The sequence below is a fragment of the Rhincodon typus genome, chromosome 7, assembly GCF_021869965.1.
Source record: "Rhincodon typus isolate 14 chromosome 7, sRhiTyp1.1, whole genome shotgun sequence".
NCBI lineage: Eukaryota > Metazoa > Chordata > Chondrichthyes > Orectolobiformes > Rhincodontidae > Rhincodon > Rhincodon typus.
Window position 1 is genome coordinate 67,865,057 of NC_063338.1, and position 22,644 is coordinate 67,887,700.

The window sequence follows — 22,644 nt, forward strand, 5'->3', positions numbered from 1 at the left end:
TGTCCTATATCTATCACCCCTCAGTTTAAAGCTATGTCCCCTCGTGTTAGCCATCACCATCCGAGGAAAAAGGCTCCCACTGTCCACCCTATCTAATCCTCTGATCATCTTGTACGTCTCTATCAAGTCACCTCTTAACCTTCTTCTCTCTAACGAAAACAGCCTCAAGTCCCTCAGCCTTTCCTCATAAGACCTTCCCTCCATACCAGGCAACATCCTGGTAAATCTCCTCTGCACCCTTTCCAGTGCTTCCACATCCTTCCTATAATGCGGTGACCAGAACTGTACGCAATACTCCAAGTGCGGCCGCACCAGAGTTTTGTACAGCTGCAACATGACCTCATGGCTCCGAAACTCAATCCCTCTACCAATAAAACCTAACATACCGTACGCCTTCTTAACAACGCTATCAACCTGGGTGGCAACTTTCAGTGATCTTTGCACATGGACACCGAGATCTCTCTGCTCATCCACACTACCAAGAATCTTACCATTAGCCCAGTACTCTGTATTCCTGTTACTCCTTCCAAAGTGAATCACCTCACACTTTTCCGCATTAAACTCAATTTGCCACCTCTCAGCCCAGCTCTGCAGCTTATCTATGTCCCTCTGTAACCTGCAACATCCTTCCGCACTATCCACAACTCCACTGACTTTGGTGACATCCGCAAATTTACTAACCCATCCTTCTATGCCCTCATCCAGGTCATTTATAAAAATGACAAACAGCAGTGGCCCCAAAACAGATCCTTGAGGTACACCACTAGTAACTGAACTCCAGGATGAACATTTCCCATCAACCACCACCCTCTGTCTTCTTACAGCTAGCCAATTTCTGATCCAAACCGCTAAATCACCCTCAATCCCATGCTTCTGTATTTTCTGCAATAGCCTACCATGGGGAACCTTATCAAACGCTTTACTGAAATCCATATACACCACACCAACCGCTTTACCCTCATTCACCTGTTTGGTCACCTTCTCAAAGAACTCAATAAGGTTTGTGAGGCACGAATTACCCTTCACAAAACCGTGTAGACTATCCCTAATCAAATTATTCCTTTCTAGATGATTATAAATCCTATCTCTTATAATCCTTTCCCACACTTTACCCACAACCGAAGTAAGGCTCACTGGTCTATAATTACCAGGGTTGTCTCTACTCCCCTTCTTGAACAGGGGGACAATATTTGCTAGTCTCCAGTCTTCTGGCACTATTCCTGAAGACAATGACAACATAAAGATCAAAGCCAAAGGCTCTGCAATCTCCTCTCCAGCTTCCCAGAGAATCCTAGGATAAATCCCATCTGGCCCAGGGGACTTATCTATTTTCATACCTTCCAGAATTGCTAACACCTCCTCCTTATGAACCTCAATCCCGTCCAGTCTAATAGCCTGTATCTCAGTATTCTCCTCGACAACATTGTCTTTTTCCTGTGTGAATACTGACGAAAAATATTCATTTAGCGCCTCTCCTATCTCTTCGGACTCCACACACAACTTCCCACTACTGTCCTTGACCGGCCCTAATCTTACTCTAGTCATTCTTTTATTCCTGACATACCTATAGAAAGCTTTAGGGTTTTCCTTGATCCTACCTGCTAAAGACTTCTCATGTCCCCTCCTGGCTCTTCTTAGCTCTCTCTTTAGGTCCTTCCTGGCTAACTTGCAACTCTCAAGCGCCCTAACTGAGCCTTCATGCCTCATCTCTACATAAGCCCCCTTCTTCCTCTTGACAAGAGATTCAACTTCTTTAGTAAACCATGGTTCCTTCGCTCAACCACTTCCTCCCTGCCTGACAGGTACATACTTCTCAAGGACACGCAGTAGCTGTTCCTTGAACAAGCTCCACATTTCAATTGTGCCCAGCCCCTGCAGTTTCCTTCTCCATCCTATGCATCCTAAATCTTGCCTAATTGCCTCATAATTGCCTTTCCCCCAGCTATAACTCTTGCCCTGCGGTATATACCTATCCCTTTCCATCGCTAAAGTAAACGTAACCGAATTGTGGTCACTATCACCAAAGTGCTCACCTACCTCCAAATCTAACACCTGGCCTGGTTCATTACCCAGTACCAAATCCAATGTGGCCTCGCCTCTTGTTGGCCTATCTACATACTGTGTCAGGAAACCCTCCTGCACACATTGGACAAAAACTGACCCATCTAAAGTACTCAAACTATAGTGTTTCCAGTCAATATTTGGAAAGTTAAAGTCCCCCATAACAACTACCCTGTTACTTTTGCTCCTATCCAGAATCATCTTTGCAATCTTTTCCTCTACATCTCTGGAACTTTTTGGAGGCCTATAGAAAACTCCCAACAGGGTGACCTCTCCTTTCCTGGTTCTAACCTCAGCCCATACTACCTCAGTAGACGAGTCCTCATCAAACGTCCTTTCTGCCACCGTAATACTGTCCTTGACTAACAATGCCACACCTCCCCCTCTTTTACCACCTTCCCTGATCTTACTGAAACATCTAAACCTCGGAACCTGCAACAACCATTCCTGTCCCTGCTCTATCCATGTCTCCGAAATGGCCACAACATCGAAGTCCCAGGTACCAACCCATGCTGCAAGTTCACTCACCTTATTCCAGATGCTCCTGGCATTGAAGTAGACACACTTCAAACCACCTTCCTGCCTGCCGGTACACTCCTGCGACCTTGAAACCTTATTTATGACCTCACTACGCTCAACCTCCTGTACACTGGAGCTACAATTCAGGTTCCCATCCCCCTGCTGAATTAGTTTAAAATAGATTTGATATGGTAAAAATCCGGAAACAATTAGAAGCCAGACGGATTATAAAATAAAACATGCAAAAATAAATGGTTCTGGGACAAAGATTAGGAAGTAAATGTTCTACGGTAAACAGCAAGTAAAAGGACAGAAAGGAAAAGGTGGAAGGCTAATTCTGATAATAAAGAATGGCTGAAGGACAGTTGTGAGAAAACACTTTAGCTCAGTAAATCCAGAATTGGTGAAGATTTAGCAGGGGTCTAAAAACTCTGATACAAGTGGTTTATAGAACATATACAAGAGGAATATACAGTGGAAAGCTATTAAGATATTATAGATCTGGTTTTTAAAAAAATAATTCATGGGAAATGGGCATCTCTGTTTGGGCCACCTTTATTTGCTGATCCTTAGTTGGCTTCAAGATAGGCAACAAATGCTGGCCTGGCCACATGATGTTCACTTTCCATGAATAAATTTTAAAAGTTATGCAACGAGGCAGGGTTAATTAGTCATCTCATAGTTTCAGAAAAAAGGAGTAAAGGATACTGAAAAATAGTGATCATAATATAATTGCATTCCTCATTATAGTACATTGTAGTCAAACTTAATCACAAACAAAGTCAGTCACAGTTTGCAGCCCACAAAAGGGATACAGATACTCTGAGCGAGAAAAGATCTGGCAAATGGAGTACAATATGGGAAAGTGTGAAATTATCCATTTTGGCAAAAAGAATTTTAAAAAAGCATAATATCTAAATAGTAAGTGGTTGCAGGAGCTCCGAAGTGCAAAAAGATCCAAGAGTCCTAGTCATGAATCACAGATGGTAAGTAGCAAAGCTAATAGAATGTTACGTTTTATTGTGAGGGGAATTGAATACAAGTGTAGGGAGGATATGCTTCAGTTATGCATGGAACTGGAAACCACATTTGGAATACTGTGTACAGTACTGGTCACCACATACTTACTGAAGGATATTAATGCATTGGAAGCAGTTCAGACAAGGTTTTCTAGACTTACGATTAGAATGAATGGTTTGTCTTATGAGGTGAGGCTAGATGGGCTTCACTTAGCTTATAAAATCTAAGACAATATGAAAGATGCTCAGCCATTCAACAGGATCACAGCTGATTCAACATTCCTCACATCCAGTTTCCTGCCCTTTCCTCATAACCATTAATTCCCCTGCTGATCAAGAATTTATCTATCTTGGCTTTAAATATACACAAGGTCTCTGCTCCCACAGTTCTCTCCGGCAAAGAGTTCCAAATACCCTCAAATGTTTGAAGGAAAAAATTCTTCCTCATTGCTGGTTTAAATTGGTGCCCCTTTATTGTGACACTATGCCGTCTGGTTCCTGACGCTCCCACGAGAGGAAACATCCCCTCAGCATGCAACCAGTCATGTCCCTTAAGAATTCTTTATGTTTCAGTAAGATCACCTCTCATTCTTCTCAACTCTAAGAGCCCCAATCTGTTTAGCCTTTACTTATTCGGCAATCTCTCCATACCAGGGATCATACAAGTGAACCTTCTCTTAACTGCCTCCAGTGGAATAATACCTTTCCTTAAAAAAAAGAGAATGAAAACTGCTCACATTACTCCGGATGTGGTCTCACCAGCATTTTATATAGTGCAGGAAAATTTCCTTACTCTTACACTCCAACTCCCTTGAAATAAGGGCCAATATTCCATTAGCCTTCCTGATTACCTGTTGCACCTGTGTGCTTGCTTTCTGTGTTTTGTGCACAAACCCAAATCCCTTTGTGTTGCAGCTTTCTGCAGTTTTTCTCCACTTAATACATTGTCCTTTTGCTCTCCTTTCTAAAATGAGAAACTTCACATTTTCCCACATTATACACCATTTGTCAACTTTTTGCCCACTTAACATATGAATATCTCTCTAAACTGTTCTCTGGAGCTGAGGAATCAGAGGTGACTTAATTGAAACATATTTTATCTGAGGGGTGCCCCTTGCTGAGATATCTGTATTATCGATAGCCACAGGCAAGGTGCCAGAAGACTGGGGGTTGGCTAACGTGGTGCCACTATTTAAGAAAGTTGGGAAGAAAAAGCCAGGGAACTATAGACTGGTGAGCCTGACATCGGTGGTCGCACATTGTTGGAGGGAATCTTGAGGGGCAGGATTTACATGTATCTGGAAAGGCAAGGACTGATTAGGGATAGTCAACGTGGCTTTGTGCATGGGAAATCATGTCTCACTAACTTGATTAAGTTTTTTGAAGAAGTAACAAAGAGGATGAGGGGAGAGCGGTGGACATGATCTGTATGGACTTTAGTAAGACGTTCAACAAGGTTCCTCATGGTAATCTGGTTAGCAAGGTTAGATCACATGGAATAGAGGGAGAACTAGCTGTTTAGATACAGAACTGGCGCGAAGGTAGAAGACAGAGGTTGGCAGTGAAGGATTGCTTTTTAGACTGGAGGCCTGTGACCAGTGGTATGCCACAAGGATCGGTGCTGGGTCCACTGCTTTTTGCCATTTATATAAATGATTTGGACATGAACATAGGAGGTAAGGTCAGTAAGTTTGCAGGTGACACCAAAGTTGGAGGTGTATTGGACAGCAAAGAAGGTTAGCTCACAGTACAACTATATCTTGATCAGATGGGCCAATTAGTTGAGGAGTGGCAGATGGAGTTTAATTTAGATAAATGTGAGGTGTTGCATTTTGAAAAGGCAAATCAGGGCAGGTCTTATATACTAAATGGCAAGGTCCTGGGGAGTGTTGCTGAACAAAGAGACCTTGGAGTGCAGGTTTATAGTTCCTTGAAAGTGGAGTCACAGATAGAGAGGACAGTGAAGAAGGCATTTGATACGCTAGCCTTTCTGGATCAGGGCATTGTGTATAGGAGTTGGGAGGTCATGTTGCAGCTGTACAGAACATTTATTAAGCTACTATTAGAATACTGCATGCAATTCTGGTCTCCCTGCTTTAGGAAGGATGTTGTGAAACTTGAAAGGGTTCAGAAAAGATTTACAAGGATGTTGCCAGGGTTGGAAGGTTTGAGCTATAGGGAGAGGCTGAATAGACTGGGGCTATTTTCCCTGGAGTGTTGAAGGCTGAGGGGTGACCTTATAGAGGTTTATAAAATCACGAGGGGCATGGATTGAGTAAATAGACAAGGTCTTTTCCCTAGGATGGGGGAGTCCAAACCTAGAAGGTATAGGTTTAAGGTGAGAGGGGGAAGATTTAAAAGGGACGTAAAAGGGGCAACTTTTTCAGCAGAGGGTGCTGCACGTATGGAATGAGCTGCCAGGTGAATTGGTGGAGGCTGGTACAAATATAACATTTAAAAGGCATCTGGTTGGGTATATGAATAGGAAGGGTTTAGAGGAATATGGGCCAAATACTGGCAAATGGGACTAGATTTAGTCAGGATATCTGCTTTGCATGGACGAGTTGGACAAAAGGGTCTGTTTCTATGCAGTGTTTCTCTATGACTTTATGACTTGATCGAGTGAGCATCAAAAGAAAGTTTTCTCGTGTGGGAGAATCTAGAACTAGGGGTCAGACCTTAAACATAAGGGACTGCCCATTTAAGACAGATATAAAGAAACACGATTTTCTCTCAGAAGATGGAGTATCTTTGAAGTTCTCTTCTTCAAATGATAGCGAATGCAAAATCTTTAAATATTTTTAAGGCAGAGGTAGATAGATTCTGGATTATGAAGAGATGAAAGATTATTGGGGATACGCAGGATTGTACAGCTGAGGTTAAAGTTAGATCAGCCATGATCCATGACCTTATCGAAGCGTGAAGCAGGCTTGAAGGGTTGAGTGGCTGACTTCTTGTTCCTTGCTAGTATGATAATATTTAGATTGGTATGAGGGGAGAGCAAGCTAAAGTTGTATGGTAAAAGACTGAAAGGTATGGAGATAAATAAATAGTGGGAAATATTTAAAGAAACAATGTAAAATGTTCCATAAAATTACATTCCATTGAAAAGCAAAAACTCAAATCAGAAAGCTCCATCTGTGGCTTACTAGAATGTTAACGATATTATTACAGTGAAAGAGGCTATAATGTTTCATAAAATAGTGATAAGTTCAAGATTGGGAGTACTTTAGAACCAAAGGGCCACTGAAATACTGATTTATTTTGTTCTTCTTTTTTTAAAATGAGGAACAACTAGCCAGAAATACAAAAGCAGATTCCAATATCATTTACAGCCATACAAAACAGAAGACAGCAGCTAAAGAAAACACTGGTCTTTTAGAAGCAGTGACAGAAAAAAATTCCTGATGGAGAATGAATGAAGAAATGGTAGAGACCTTGAACAAATACCATATGTTTGTCTTCACAGCAGAAGACAGAAATTATAAACCAGAAGTTGAGGGTTAGCTCAGGGATAGTAAAAGTGATGAAATTAAAGTAATTAACATCAGTACGGCCAAAGACAAGAAACTCAAGGGCCTAAAAATCTGACAACTACCCTCAGAGCCTAATGGCCTACATGTTATGGTTCAAAAAGAGACAGTTGCAAAGATACTGATGCGCTGCCTACAATTTTTCAAAATTCCCTAGATTCTGAAATGGTACCAGCAGAATGTAAGATAGTAAATGCAAAACTGCTATTTAAGAAAAGGAGGGAGAGCGTGCAAAAAAATACAGGAAAAAACAGACCAATTAGCCTGACAACTGCAGTTCGGACAACGCCAGAATCAATTAAGGCAGTTTTAATAATAAACTGACATGACAGATTGATTGGAACAAGTCAACATGGTTGCAAAACAGGGCAATCTTGTGTGACAGATTTCTTATATTTTTAAAGGATGTAACTAGTAGGATAGATAAAGGGGAATCAGTACATTTGGCATACTTGGATTTCCAAAAGGCACTTAATTAGGTGCCAAACAAAAGGTTAATACACAAGAAAAGGGCTCCAGAGGTGAGGGTCATGTATTAGCATGGACAGAGGATTGGTTAAAGAATAGGAAGCAAAAAGCAAGAAAAATGGGGGCATTTTCATGTTCGTGGGCTGTGACTTTTGGAGTACTGTAAGGATCAGGTGGATATTAAAGTGCTGCTTCCCCAGTTGGGAAGTCAAGAAAAGGGGCAAGGTTTCAGAATAAGGACTGAGATGTAGAGAAATCTTTTTACTCAAAGGATTGGAAATCTTTGGAATTCTCTACCCCAGAGAGAGTTGCAGATGCTTCAGTGCCCACTATACTTAAATTTCGAATAGACAGACTTTTGATCTTTCAGGGAATCAATATATGTGGGCAAAGGTTAGGAAAGTGCAGTTCATGTCTCAGATCAGTCTTGCTCATACTGAATGGACAAAACAGGCTCAATTAAAAAGCTGATGGAATACCAGGAGTACTACATTCAGTTCTGAGCTCAAAACCTTAAGAAAGATATATTAAGAAAATGATTCCAGGGTGGGAAACTTTAGCTATGTCGATAGTTTGGGAAGTTGGGATTAATTTCTTTGGACAGGAGAAGGTTAAGAAGAGACATGATCAAACTTTTCAAAATTATGAAGGTGCTAGACAGCTTGGATAGGGAGAAACTGTTCCCTCATACAAAAAGGATCGAGAATGAGGTGGCATGGTCAATTTAATTTGCAGAAGCAGCAGAAGTGACAAGAGATGTCACCTTTTTATACAGAGAGTAGTTAGGATCTAGAAAAGAAAAACTGAAATTGCTGTAAAAACTCAGCATGTCTGGCAGCATCTGGAGAGATTTTAGCTCTGAAGGATCACTGGACCTGAATCATTAACTCTGCTTTCTCTCCAGCGATTTTGGCTCTGAAGGATCACTGGACCTGAATCATTAACTCTGCTTTCTCTCCAGATACTGCAAGACCTGCTGAGTTTTTCCAGCAATTTCTGTTTTTGTCTCCGATTTCCAGCATCCATAGTTCTTTGTTTTTTTTTGTTTAGGGTCTAGAACACATACTGAGGCTGCATATGGCTCTGGTCAGACCACATTTGGAATACTGACAGCAGTTTTGGGCCCTGTATCCAAGGGAGGACGTACTGCTGTTGGAGGAGTCCAGAGGATGTTTACAGGAATGATCCCAAGATTAAAGGGCTTGTCATATGAGGAGTGGTTGCGGTCTCTGGGTCAATACTCAATGGATTTTAGAAGGATGAGGGCGAATCACACAGAAACTTACAGAATACTGAGAGGCCCGAATAAGGTGGACATGGAGAAGTTGTTTCCACTGGTACAATAGATTAAGACACAAGGCCACAGCCTAGAGTGAAGGGACAACCCTTTAGAACTGAGATGAATTAGAATTTCTTTAGCCAGAGGGTGGTTATCAGTGGAACTCATTGGCGCAGAAGATTGTGGAGGTCAAGTCAAGGGGTGTTTTCAAGAGAGATAGCTAGGTTCTTGATTAGAAAGGGGATCAAGGGTTATAGGGAGAAAGTAGGAGAATGGGGTTGAATGGTTTAATTCTGCTCCTAGATCTTATGGCCTGGTAGTGTGGTGGAGGCAGATTCAATTGAGACCTTCAGAAGGGCATTGGATGCCTATTTAAATAGAACAATATTCAGGATATGGGGAAAAGGCAGGAGAATGACACTAAGTCACAATATTCAGACAGCCAATGCAGATAACACAGGTGAATTTATCAGAATGACTCCAAAGGTTAAACGGAGTAGCAAGATTAGATATAACAGAATTATAATCTTTGGAACTTGGATTAAAGGGTTATTAAACAAAGTTTTCAAGATAGAATGAGAAACTGAAAGAATGAACATTGAAATATGAATTTCACCGTTGGGTTGCAGACTCTAGTACTATTACAGATGTAGTGTAAAATTTAGAGTCAGGCCTTCACAGAGTGATTTACAAGTATAACAGACATGTATTTAAAAACAAACTGCAGTTGCTAAGTGAATTTAGAAACACATCTACATGAAAAAGGGGCGTGGGGGGGGTTGAAACTTCAAACTATCTTCCAAAAACATCAGCTATCGCTGAATCAATTGTTAATTTTAACTCAAGATAAGAGTTTTAAGAATCAGTATTAAGGGAAGTGCAACAAAGAGACACCTCTGGCGTTAGGTCACAGATCAGTCAAAATCTAACCTACAATCTGTTTAACTAAAAATATGCAGCAAAATGAAGTAAGAAATGATCTCAGAATTCTCACATGGTCCATTAATAAAACAAATCATGCTACAATAATAGATTTAAATGAAACTGCCTCCAGACAGGGGTTAACTAGGCAAACACATATTCACCTCATTTATGCTAGTCTCCTAAGCCCCGAGAAATCTATCAATCAATAGTTAAAATTTACATGAAAACGCTGCACGAATACAAATGCAATAACAGAATCATAGATTTGTTGCAGTATAGAAAGAGGGCAAATGTCTCTTCATTGGTATGGCAGCTGTTTGTGAAAACAATCCGGCTACTCTCATTCCCGTACTTTTTCTTCCCTGTAGTGACGGACATTGTCTTTTCAAATAATTATCCAATCCTTTTAGCAAACCATGATTGAATCAAACTCCACCAAACTCTCAGACAGTGCATTCCAGATCCTAACCACGTAGTGAACAAACATTTGTTCCTTGTGAAAACCAAAAGAACTGCAGACGCTGTAAATCAGAGACAAAAACAAATTGCTGGCATTTCTGAGGAAGGATCACTTGACCTGAAACGTTAACTGATTTCTCTCCTCAGATGCTGCCACTCCAGCTGAGCTTTCCAGCAATTTCTGTTTTGTCATTTGTTCCTTATGTCAGCATTGACTCTTTTGCTGTTCAGTTCAAATTTGTGTTTTCTGATTTTCAACCCTTGTACCAATGAGAATAACTTCTACTCTCTCCAATTTTCCCTCATGATTTTGAATACCGGTACCTCTATCAAAACTTCTCTTAAACCTCTCATCTGAGAACAGTTCCAGCTTCTCCATTCTATTCAAGCAATTAAAATATCTCATTCCCAAAATCATTCATAAATCTATTCTGCTTCAACTCCTTCCTAAAATGTGATGTTCAGAATTGGACACGAGACCGTAGTTGAAGACAAACCAAAAGTTTATAAAGGTTCACAAAAATGTCTTTGGTTTTGTATTCCACACTTTTATTTTTAGAAAAGAGTATCTTGTATGCCATATGAACAACCATACCTCAACCCACCAAACCACTTTCAATGAGTTGCACACATACATTGTCCAGTCTCTCTGCTCTTCCACCACTATCAAGACGTATTTAAAAATAAATTCATTCACGAGACGTGAGCATTGCTGGCTGTGCCAGCATTACTGCCCGTGCCAGCATTACTGCCCGTCTCTAGTTGGCCTTGAGAAATTATGGTGGGCTGCCTTCTTGAACGCCTGAGATCCAGTTGCTGTAAGTAAACCCACAATACTATTAGGGATAGAGTTCTAGGATTTTGACCCACTAATACTTAAGGAATTGGGAGTTAATCGTTTTTCACATCAGGATGGCGAATAGTTTCGAAGGGAATTTGCAGGTGGCAGTGTTAGCATGTATCTACAGCCTGTGCCTTTTTAAATTAAAGTGGTCATGGGTTTGGAAGAGGCCAATGTGAATTTCTGCATTACATGTTGTAGATAGTACACATTGCTGCTCCTGAGCATTACTAGTGGAGAAAATGGATGTTCTTGGATGTCATGGCATGCAAGCTGATTGCCTTGTCCTGAATGGCATCAAGCTTCTTTAGTTTCGTTGGAACTTCACTCATCCAGACAACTGGGAAGTATTGCACTACACTCTTGACTTGTGCCTTGTAGATGGTGTACAGGCTTTGGGGAGTCAGGTGGGGAGTTATTTGCTGCAGGATGCCTTGTCTTTGACATGCTCTTATAGCCAGAGTAATTTATATGACTAGTCCAGTTCATTTTCTGGTCAATGGTAACCCCCAGGACGTTTATAGCAGGGTGATTCAGTGGTGGTAAAACCATCAAATGTCAAGAGGTGATGGTTAAATTCCCTTGTTGGTGACGGTCACTGCCTGGAATGTTACCTGCCACTCAACTGCTTCATTATTGGAGTGTATCCTGTATAATATAATTGATCTTCTGCACCCTTCCTATCAAAATGTATTACTACACATTTCTCTGCATTAACTTTCACTTGCCAAGCACTTGCACATTCCACTAGCCTACTTATGTCCTCTCAATGTCCATCAATATCTGCCTCCTAGTTCTCAATATTTCCAAGTATTTTGTAAACACAAGTCAAGGTCATTTATACAGATCAAGAAAAGTAGCAGTTTTAGTACTGACCCCGGGGGAACCGATGGGATACCTTTTACCAGTTGTAAAGTACTTAATGTAAAATGAATTACCCATTCTTAAAAAATTAACTGATATGTCCAACTCCGCAATAGTCAAAATAAATTTTCAAAGATTTGACTAAATGCCAAATGTAGAAATTAGACAAAGTAATCCTTAGCATGAAATACTGCAGATGCTGAAAATCTAAAATAAAAACATAGAAGTACTGGAAATATTCAGTAGATTTAGCAATATCTTTGGAAGGTGTTCTAACAAAAGGTAATTGATTTGAAATGATAACCCTGTTCATCTCTGCCAGGCTTGAATATTTCCAACATTTTGTGTTTGTTTTTCAGAAATTTAAAACTGAAAAAGTGCTGATCCAGGAATCAACACTGGTGAGCGACTATAGTGGGAGATGATGAGTAAGCTTACTTGGTGCAAGTTAAGACCAAGTATTATGTATTTTTAAGTAGCAGACGGTGTTGCAAAATAGATAGCAGCTGCATTTGGAAAAAATCTAACTCCCTCTTTTCAGTACTGCAGGAAGTGAGAAGAAAAAAGGTTACATATGATATGGACACTTACATATGGGAGATTCAGTTTTTCAGAAAGCATTTCTAAATACTGCACATTAGGAAATGTAGAATACTACTCTTGCGAAATCCTGACAAAACTAGCATAAATCTGAACTAGAATTTGAACAGATTTTTAAAAAGTGAGTTATTTGAGGTACCCTAAAGATTAGTTTTATTCAAGTTTGTTTTAAAAATTAACAACTTTCAATTTGGAAACCACATACCTCTTCAGCTCCTGCTTGGTTTTCTGCTGCCTGTAGTAAATAACATTACATCAAGAAGAAAGTTAACAACCTTTGAGCTATAAAAACCAAATTTATATCAACTGAAAATGCTGGAAACAATATGTTCCCAAATATCTGAATCAATATCAGCTCTACTGTATGTCAAGATGATTGTAGTACCACAATAGTATCATAGTTTTTAATGTAGCAAGTATCTCTGTTACTTTGCATATTGGAAGCAATTCTGTCAAAACAGAGTCTAAATAGTTATTCTGATGATTTAGTCGACAAATCCTGAACCAAACAGGCTAACCTGTCCCAATTAAACCCAAAATCTGTAATTTGTTAGTTGACCTCAAATACCATAATTTGAAACTATAGGCCTCTTGGTTAAAGACAGGGGCAGAAGTGCAAGGGATGATGGAGAAAAAGGATAGCCAAACAAAAATCATCTGGAAATCTTAGTGTTATCCAGTGACATGCTGTAAAATATCCATCTGTGAGACTTTCAGATTAAATATGAGATTAAGCTGGGTTGAAGTTCTCCCCATGGTCAAACAGTCAGCAAGCACTCACTAACAAGAAATCTTGCTAATTACACAGGACACCAAAGGGCATTGCCATCCATCAGCATTAGCATGTAGCATTAACCAATTCTGGAAAGGAGTGGAAATAACTGGCTAAGAACAAAAGAAAACATACTTCTTACAAATTTACATACAAATATGTTTCCTGCCCTTAGTGATAAAGCTTATAAATCGACAGCGTTAACTCCCCACCTCTTTAAGTGAACGGAAGATTGCAGTTTATAGCAAAGGCTCGTGTACCAGTAACATTTTTAAAACTAAATCCGCAAAGCTTTTGAGTTTCATTTCGCAAATGAATTGTATTAAAAACTGCACAAGCTCCACCTACAAATCTAAATTTTCTTGTTGTCCATCAATCAAATTTGAATTGAACCGCACGTATTCAAGACTATTTCAAACTGACCGATTTGGCCTGTTTCTCTGCCCTCTTTGCAGCCTTTTCTGCTTCTTTTTGCAGTTTCTTTGCTGCCTTTTTTGACTGTGTTGTTTCCTCTGGGACACTGTAGAAAATAAAATAGTCGCAGTCATTGCAATGTTTGTTATGTAGGAACAATTTTTGTCATCAGTTTTGTTTCCATCTGTTATGCATTTCATACACTCCCTTGAGAATATTTAAAGAATTATTAGAAAGGATACTTTGAACTTGACTCGATGTACAAATGGTTTAATAATTCATAGATAAACTGCTTTTGTCTGCACTTCAGAACCTGCATATTTCATCATATTGAGAATTATTGAAGGTTTATTTTACAATCTCCTCAATAAAACAAGTATAATAGACAACAGCAGACAAATGCGATTACATTCAATTTTCAGGAAACAAACCCAAGAAAATGTTGCTCATGGGATACCAGCTGCAAGGAAAAGAGACAAAAGGAGCAGGTGATTTAAGTTTAAAATTGCTTTGTTCTTGTTAGTTACCTCGTCGTTTCCATCAAATGAACAAGCTGAAATTAGAATGCCCAAGCGGGAGATAATGAAATACAATGTATTGGACCCAGTAGGAGTTGGCACAAAATTCCATTGGATGGGAATAAAAATGACTGACTATTTATTGCTGAGTGACTTTGACACACAAAAGCTTGCACAATCATAAAGTTGTATTCCAATTCCATAAAAGCAAATGATTTCTAAAGAACATTTATGTTGTGCAGAAATAAGCAACAGATCTAATTTCATGGTTCAACTCCCAATATCATTGTATAAACATTTTTTCATATTGAAATTTGCTGACCTCCAATGAATATCATACTAACAATTCACACAATTCCAGAATCATATCTCCACACACATGCTTTTTGTGCTATTTCCTGTCCTGTTCCAAAAATTATAATTCTAACCTCTTTCTATCAGTAGTATCAAGGTAGTAGCAACATTTTCCCTAGGATGGGGGATTTCAAGACTAGGGGGCACATTTTTTAATGTGAGAGGAGACACAGTTAAAAAAGACACAAGGGGCAAATATTTTACACAAAGCCTGTGGAATGAACTTCCTGAGGAACTGGTGGATGCAAGTACAGTTACAATATTTAAAAGACATTTGGATAGGTACATGAATAGGAAAGATTCGGATGGATGTGGGCCAGGAGCAGACAGGTGGCTCTAGTTTAATTTGGGATTATGTTCGGCATGGGCTGGGTGGGTTTCTGTGCTGTATAACTCTATGATGTTATCCTTAAAGGACACTGGTTACCATTTTGTTTTTGCTGGCCAGGATCTAAAAGCCTCTTTCTACCCATCCCCAAATTCTGTACTTTCAATGATGCATCAGCAAGCAATCCAAACATAAAAAAAATTCAGACAACTGTATATGAACAATTCATTATTTATTCTACAATGCTTTTGATACAGTTCAAAAGTAAAAATTTGCTGCTTTTCACAGTACAACCAACCAAAGCTACTACAGACAAAATCTATTTTGTATTTCCTAATATGTGCCAACACATACTACTTTCCTCAATGAAAATAAAAATTTCCAAGTACAGCACACATTGATTTAAAAGCAACTATTTTCTTAATTTAAATGCATTTCATAACAGGTCACAGTGAATTTTTAAAAAAAATGTTTCCAATTCTGTGTGCTTACCCAGTATCATCCTCTGCTATTTCCACCACCTCCAGCAAGATGCCACCACCAAACCCACGTTCCTTTCTCTCCACTGTCAGCATTCCACAGGGAACCCCATTTCCTCCATGATACCATAATGCACTCCTCCATCACTCCTAACACTTCCTCACTCTTCCATGAAACGTTTCCATGCAATCTCAGAAGGTGTAAGATTTGCCCATTTGCCTCTCCTTCCTCGCTATCCAAGGCCCCCAAACACATTTCAGGTGAAGCAACATTTTACTTGTATTTCTTTCAATCTAGTCTACTGTAATCACTGCTCATAATGTGGACTCTTTTACACTGGCAAGACTAAATGCAGACTGGGTGATTTCTTTGCAGAACACCTCCAGGAATGACCCTTACCTTCCAGTTGTTTGCCCTTTCAATAAACACTTTGTTCTCATGATAAGATTTCTGACCTGGGCTTGCTGCAATGTTCTAACAAAGCACAATGCAAGATCGTGGAATAATGTCTCATTTTTTGCTTAGGCACTTGATAATCTTGAGATCCCAATATTGAATTCAATAACTTCAGAAAATGACATTATGTCTGTTCTCCATCCTTCTTATATTCTCTCCCTCTCTACAACCTAGTCTTGTTTGTGTCTTTACTTTGCTTTCAGTAATCAAGACCCATTCACTCCCTTTCACACCTTAATTTATATCTATTTTACATCTCTTTTTCTCTTTCACCACGATAAACTACTTCTGTCTTTCACACTACGCCTCTACATCATCTGTTCAGTTTGCCTTTCCTCCACTTGCCAGAAGTATTAAAAAGAAACATTTCTGTACCCTTTTCAGATATGAAGAAGAGTCATATTGGACTCAAAGTGTTAACTCAATTTCTTTGCACAGATGCTGCCAGACCCGATGAGCTCTTCCAGCATTGCTGGAAATCTGAAACAAACATCGACAGTATTTTGCTTTTAACATAGAAGATTGTTCAGTGAACTCATTGCGCCCTATTAGTCCAATAACTTATATACTTTAAATCTTGACTTGCTGAAACTTTAGATAACTGTGAATTTTCAGATTTGTATTTAACAAAATAAACTTTGTTCAAATGTTGTATTGTTTGTAGGTTTTCAAAACAGATTAGACAACAACTAATTGAATTGCCAGCATGAGTTGGCATATATTCCAGAGCATAGCACCTAGACTGAAGATAGGCTGGATAATAAGAGTGTTGAGGATTCACAAAATCTGAGAGATGAAGGAAAACCATTTGATGGTGGCTGGTGTTAGTTGTGATTACACAGATAAGGAGGCCGAGACCCTGAAGGGACCTAGATACGATAATTTTAAAACAACAGGCACTAAGGAACCCAAAGCTACATTATGTGTGCAAAGGCAACGGGTGATGGGTGAACAGGATCCAACACAGGATAGAATAGCAGAGCTTTCAGATGAGCAAAAATTAATGAAAGTGGAGGATTGGAGGCTAGCCAAGAGAGCATTAAAAGAGCTGAATTTAGTAGAAACAAAGGTTTGAAGTGAAGGTTTGGGTAATGGATGGGTTGAGGCTGGGAGTCGAATAATGTCACGGAGAGGATGAATCCATCCTATGGTCAGGATATGTGGACCGAAGTTCCGCTCTGGATCAAATTACATGCTGAGGTTGCATGCAGTCTGGTCAGAGAGGGAGATGTAATTTATGCCAATATACAGAGCATTTCCCAAGGCTGAAGAGAATGAATGGCTTAAGTCTTCAATGGCTAATTCAAAGACATTGGTTTATTGATGCCACGCAATACTAGACAAACTGTATGACAACAGAAGCAATAGAGAGATCAATACTAATTGCAGAGAGGTGGAGCCAGATCTGAATGCCCACCCCACATCCCAAATGATATTTTCAGGGCAACAAGCAGATAAGTAATGGAAATAAGTCAAAGATAATATCACCAGAGATACTGAAGCTGACAGTATTCTACAGAAGAGAAGCTGTTGTTGGAGATGCTCTGGTTACAAGTTGATTGGGGAGAGTTTAACTAATGAAGGCAGTTTCACAAAGTGTAACATGAGGTGAGTAACTGGTAGGAAGATGATGTGACCATTAAAGTTGGCGGAATTTGAGGAGGAAATGCAAAGTGCACATTCCCTCTTTTCTGCAAAATGCAGCTGTTTCTTCTAATCAAGTTACTTTTCTAAATTAGGGATAAACACAAACTTTATGAATTTGTTAACAGCTCAAATAACAGGAGCAGGTTACTTAAATCCTTGAATCTGTTTCACTGTCATTCCTTGACATTGTTGTTGAACTGCAGCATATAATTGAACATATAATTCAAATACTCACTTTTATCCCATATCTCTTTACAACATTTTTGCAGCTGAAACATGACTTTCTACCCCCTAGTTGTCCAGTGTAAAAGCCAGAATTTTACTTGCCTTTAGGATTATTTTTCATCCCTTGTTCCAACAGATTTTAATGATCTTAAACATTACTGGCTTCATAAGTGAACCACGAAATATTCTAACATCCTTTATTTCGAAAAGAAACCACTTTAATATGAATTCAGGCTAAAATTGTAATATTAAAACTTAGTGTGGGCACTTACTTGTATTTCGTTCAGTTATTAGACCTCAGTATCTGACCAGGTTGAGTTTATTGGCTTCATACAATCTTGGTCAAATTTATGACAATGCATAACAATTAACTTGTTTTCCTTAAAATCCAGCTGCTCAAAGTTGTGAATTGCTACACCTGCAACGTTTATGAATGGTGAGACCATAACAAAAATTTCATGTTCAAACGTTTCCTCTGATAAACAGGAAAATCCTAGCAGTGACTTCCTTCACGTAACACTTACAGAAATGCCTGAAAAAAAATCTTGTTAGAAATAAAAGCCAGTATTAGAATCTGGCAAAATGCCAATCAGGACTCCGCTCCAAAATTAATAAGACAACGTTCAGTTCTGCTGTTTATAACACTGACCCCTCACACTCTTAAAAAAACCAGAAATATAAAAACACAAGGACCCATCAAATATATAAACCTATCGATGGAGGACAGCACAATTTTGACAACTTCATGATGGGTCACTGAGAGATCACGCCAAATGAAGCAAGATGATGCATGTGGGTTTTACTGAAATTTACTTGATTCAATTATTTCAGCAGTTTTGTTATTCCATCAATTAATCTAGGTAACTAGGTAACAGTCAAACAAGGCAAGTTAGATGAGCAAGAAGTCCAATGTCCCAAATGCAAAACTGCAATTCTGAATGGAGTGTCATTTAATTTGAACTACTAAATCACACTTGCCTTATTTGAATCACTTCTTCTAAGAACCCAGAGTAATGTCCGTCAGGACTAGGACACTTGTCAGCCCATAGGTCCAACAATTTACTCAGTACCACTTCTTTAATGATTGTGATTTTACAGAGTTCCTCACTCCCTTCCAAAATCTTCTGACAAACACTTATCATCTCTTCCTTTTGTGGTTGCTGCTAGGTGTCCTCTACACTATAATCACAAGTTACTTCTGCATTTATAGTTTTTCATTTCCATTCAAACTATTTCCACATTTTCCGGTCTTGAGCTTAGGATCATCCCTATCGTGTTAATGCCTTAATTAATTAACAGAACTACTTCTTTACCTTTTCCTATTAACCAGTTATTCCTAAAAGTCTTGTGCCCTTCAAGTTTCAGGTCCCATCCATGTCACCCTACAGTCATGTCTCTGCTTTGGCTGCGAAACTGCACTTATTCATTCCTACTTGCACTTTCAGTTCACCATTGTTTTGAATGCTACATGCATTCAGATACAAAGCCTTTAGCGTTACACCTTTACTCTCTTTTTAAATCTTAATCTTATCTATTAGGATGATTCTTAGATGTATACTCTCTACTCCTGTCACAGTCTGTTTATTATTTCTCATATTAATACCTTTCTCTTTGACTGAGCTTTTTTTTTGATTTACTACATTATTCCAAATTTGATCCCTTACTCCCACTATTCAGTTTAAAATCTTCTCTACTTCACTCATTATGCAATTGGCAAGGACACAGGCCCTCGCACAGTTCACGTGGAGACAGTTCCATCCGTATAGATTCCACTTTCTTCAGTAATGGTGCATGCCCCACAAACCAGAACGTTCTCTGAGCCACAAACTAATCTCTCTGATTTTATTTGCCAATGCCAATTTGCATGTGGCTGAAATAATAATGTAAAGATCATGACCTTGAGGTTCTCTTTATTAGGATGCCTCACTCCTCATACTGACTATGCAAAACTGCCTTCTTTGTCCTGCCTATATTTTTGGTACCTACACAGACCACAACCACTGGATCCTCTCCCTCACACTGCAAGTTCCTTTCCAGCCCTTAGCAGATGCCCTGAGCCCTGGCACCAAGAGGCAACTTAGACTTCTGGACTCATGTACTTTGCTGCAGAGAACAGTGTCAATCTCCTTTACCATATGTCCCCTACTTCCACTATATGCCTTCTTAATCCCCCCGTGTGGTTTAATGTAACATGGTTAGCTAGCTTATCCTGCTGCAATCCCCACTCTCATCTACATAAGTGGACAGAGCCTCAAACCCATTGAACATTTGCAAAGCTCTTACCATCTGGGTCATTTTACCTATCTCACTCACAGTCACACTCTCCTGTCCCCGCAAAGTGACCAAATCAGATGATCCAACCCTAAGAGGTCTGACTGTCGTCAAGTATAACCAGTCTAATTAATTCTCTTCCGCCTTATTTGTGCATACATTCCCCTAGGTCTCTCTGTTCCCACAGCACCATCTGAATATACCCTTTAGCTCTGTTTATGAAATTACATTGCTTTCCACCTGTGTCAAATTTTTTATCATGTGCCCACCCATTCCTCCATCTCTTTCACAGTTCACAATACTTCCAAGATTTGTCCTCTACACCCAAGTCCAAATCATTAATAAGGATCAAGAACAGCAACATCCTAATACTGTACAATGGGGAATCCCACTGTACATGGTCCAGTTCAAAAAACAACTATTCATTACTTTGTTTCTTATCTATTAGTCATTGCTGTATACATGCCCGTTTTATTTCACCGGTTTCAAATCTGCTGGCAACTTTACTGTATGGCATTTTATCAAATGTCTTTTGGGAATTGAACAGTCTTTCTTCCAAAACATACTGCCTTGGTAAAGCTTTTGACCATATTCCATAATGCATGGCCAGGTGTCAAATATCTTAGATAACATTTGGTAAATGCTTTCCAAGCAGTTTACTATACAAATAACCCTATATTAAGGCAAGGTAAAGGACTTATGACTTCATGATAGTGTCCCTACTGATTAGCCAGGTGATTTGGGTTCATATCACCTCTGCCAGTGGGGTGTTGTAACATGTTTGAAACAGGATGATTAAAAACAATTATAAATAGAAGCATTGACTCTCATTGGCGTAAGTGAGTTGGAGGGGATTCCCATGGTACCATGATAGGTTGGGCAGGGACCACAGGAATTCCCCGGGTCTCACTGTGTGTTTTAGTACTCAGTCTGGGGGAAATTCTGATAATTCTTGGGGGAAAACAGAAAGAAACTACAGGAATTCCCTCGTGTGTTGGATGATGTTGGTAGCGGTGGTTGAATGTAAGGGACGTTGAGTTATGTGAAGGAGGGGTAAGGTGGATGTGGGGTGAGGTATTGTCAGAGAGGTGGAATGTAGTGGGGTCGAGGGGGGAGGTGCGGGGGTTGGGGTGTGTGGAGTGGCGAGGGAAGTGTGGAGGGTGTGCGGTGGAGTTGGAGGGTGTGCGGTGGAGTTGGAGGGTGTGGGGAGGCGAGGCAAGTGTGGAGGGTGTGGGGTGGAGTGGGAGGGTGTGGGGTGGCGAGGCAAGTGTGGAGGGTGTGGGGTGGAGTGGGAGGGTGTGGGGAGGCGAGGCAAGTGTGGAGGGTGTGGGGTGGAGCGGGAGGGTGTGGGGAGGCGAGGCAAGTGTGGAGGGTGTGGGGTGGAGTGGGAGGGTGTGGGGAGGCGAGGCAAGTGTGGAGGGTGTGGGGTGGAGTGGGGTGTCGGGTGTGGAATGTGTGGAGGGTGAATGGGAATCCCCGGGGATGGCTGATGTAACATCGGTCTGATTCGTGCCAATCACCTCCCTTCTTTCTGACCACGACTTCATGCCCCAGCTCTTACCCTTCGGTCTCTCCTTTTGTCATCGTCTTGATTTCGTGTATTTTTGGTTTTAGGGGGAAGGAAAATAAAAAGTATCAAACGACCGTGTTAAATACAAATCTGTACAATGCGCTGGCCGCGGTTCGCCAGCCTTCTCGTCCGGTCCTGTACAAACCGGAAGTGAACCAGGGGCACGCCAACTACCGCTCCGGGTGCAACGGAAGCCTTCAAAGAATCGATCCGATGGCGGATGGAGTTTCCCAGTCGGTCAGCTGCAGAGCAGGCGGATGGACGGGAAAAGGAAGCAGTGAAGCGAACCCCACATTTGGGAACTCACAAACGTTTCAATGTTTAAATCTGAACTCATGGAAGCAAGAAGAAACGAATGTTTCGAAGAAGATTCCAATATCCCGGTTATTCTGCAAAAATAACGCCCAGCTCAAAATAAACTTTCGTTCTCCAACCTAAACCCCCATAGCATTTCACATTTCGCCCCTGGGAAAAAGACTGCGACTGTCCACTCTATCTGTGCTTGTCATGGATAAACGTTCAGGTGGCGCCTCAGTCTCCGATGCCCTGGTGAAACCACCCTGTCCTTATAGTTAAGATATTCCAGTCCGGGTAACATCCGAGTAAACTTCTTTTGTACCCTCTCTAAATCCTGCAAAACCTCCCTACCCTGCACAACTCGAACTGCACACAATGCTCCAAATATGGCCTCATACAGTCTAAGTCTTTTACAGTTGCAATATGACTTGCCAACTGTTATACTCAATGATGAAGGCAAGCGTACTGTACACCATCTTTATCAATTGCCACTTTCAGGGAACTACAGATTTACACCCAAGATCCTTTTGTATATCAATGCTCCTAGGGATCCTGCTATTTACTGTATACTGTGGTTTTGCATTTGACCTCCTAAAATGCATCACCTCACACCTGTCCAGATTAACTCTGCCATTTCACCACCTAAATTTCCAACTGATCTATATCCTGCCGTAACCTTTGACAGCTTTCCTCATAATTTTCCACAACCGCACCAATTTTTGTGTTGTCTGCAAACTTACAAATC

General features: G+C 40.2%; 1 protein-coding gene across 1 annotated transcript in view; it reads right to left on the reverse strand.

Moving 5' to 3' along the window:
• dars1 (aspartyl-tRNA synthetase 1) overlaps nt 1-22,024 on the reverse strand; it is a 90,403-nt gene extending 68,379 nt beyond the window's left edge. Inside the window, exons 1-3 of the mRNA XM_048598662.1 lie at nt 21,594-22,024; nt 13,763-13,859; nt 12,773-12,802 (exon numbers count right to left, since the gene is read on the reverse strand). Coding sequence (XP_048454619.1) covers nt 12,773-12,802; nt 13,763-13,859; nt 21,594-21,616 — 150 coding nt within the window. The 5' untranslated portion in view covers nt 21,617-22,024. The remainder of the gene's footprint in view (nt 1-12,772; nt 12,803-13,762; nt 13,860-21,593) is intronic.
• Between the last annotated feature and the right edge of the window lie 620 nt (nt 22,025-22,644).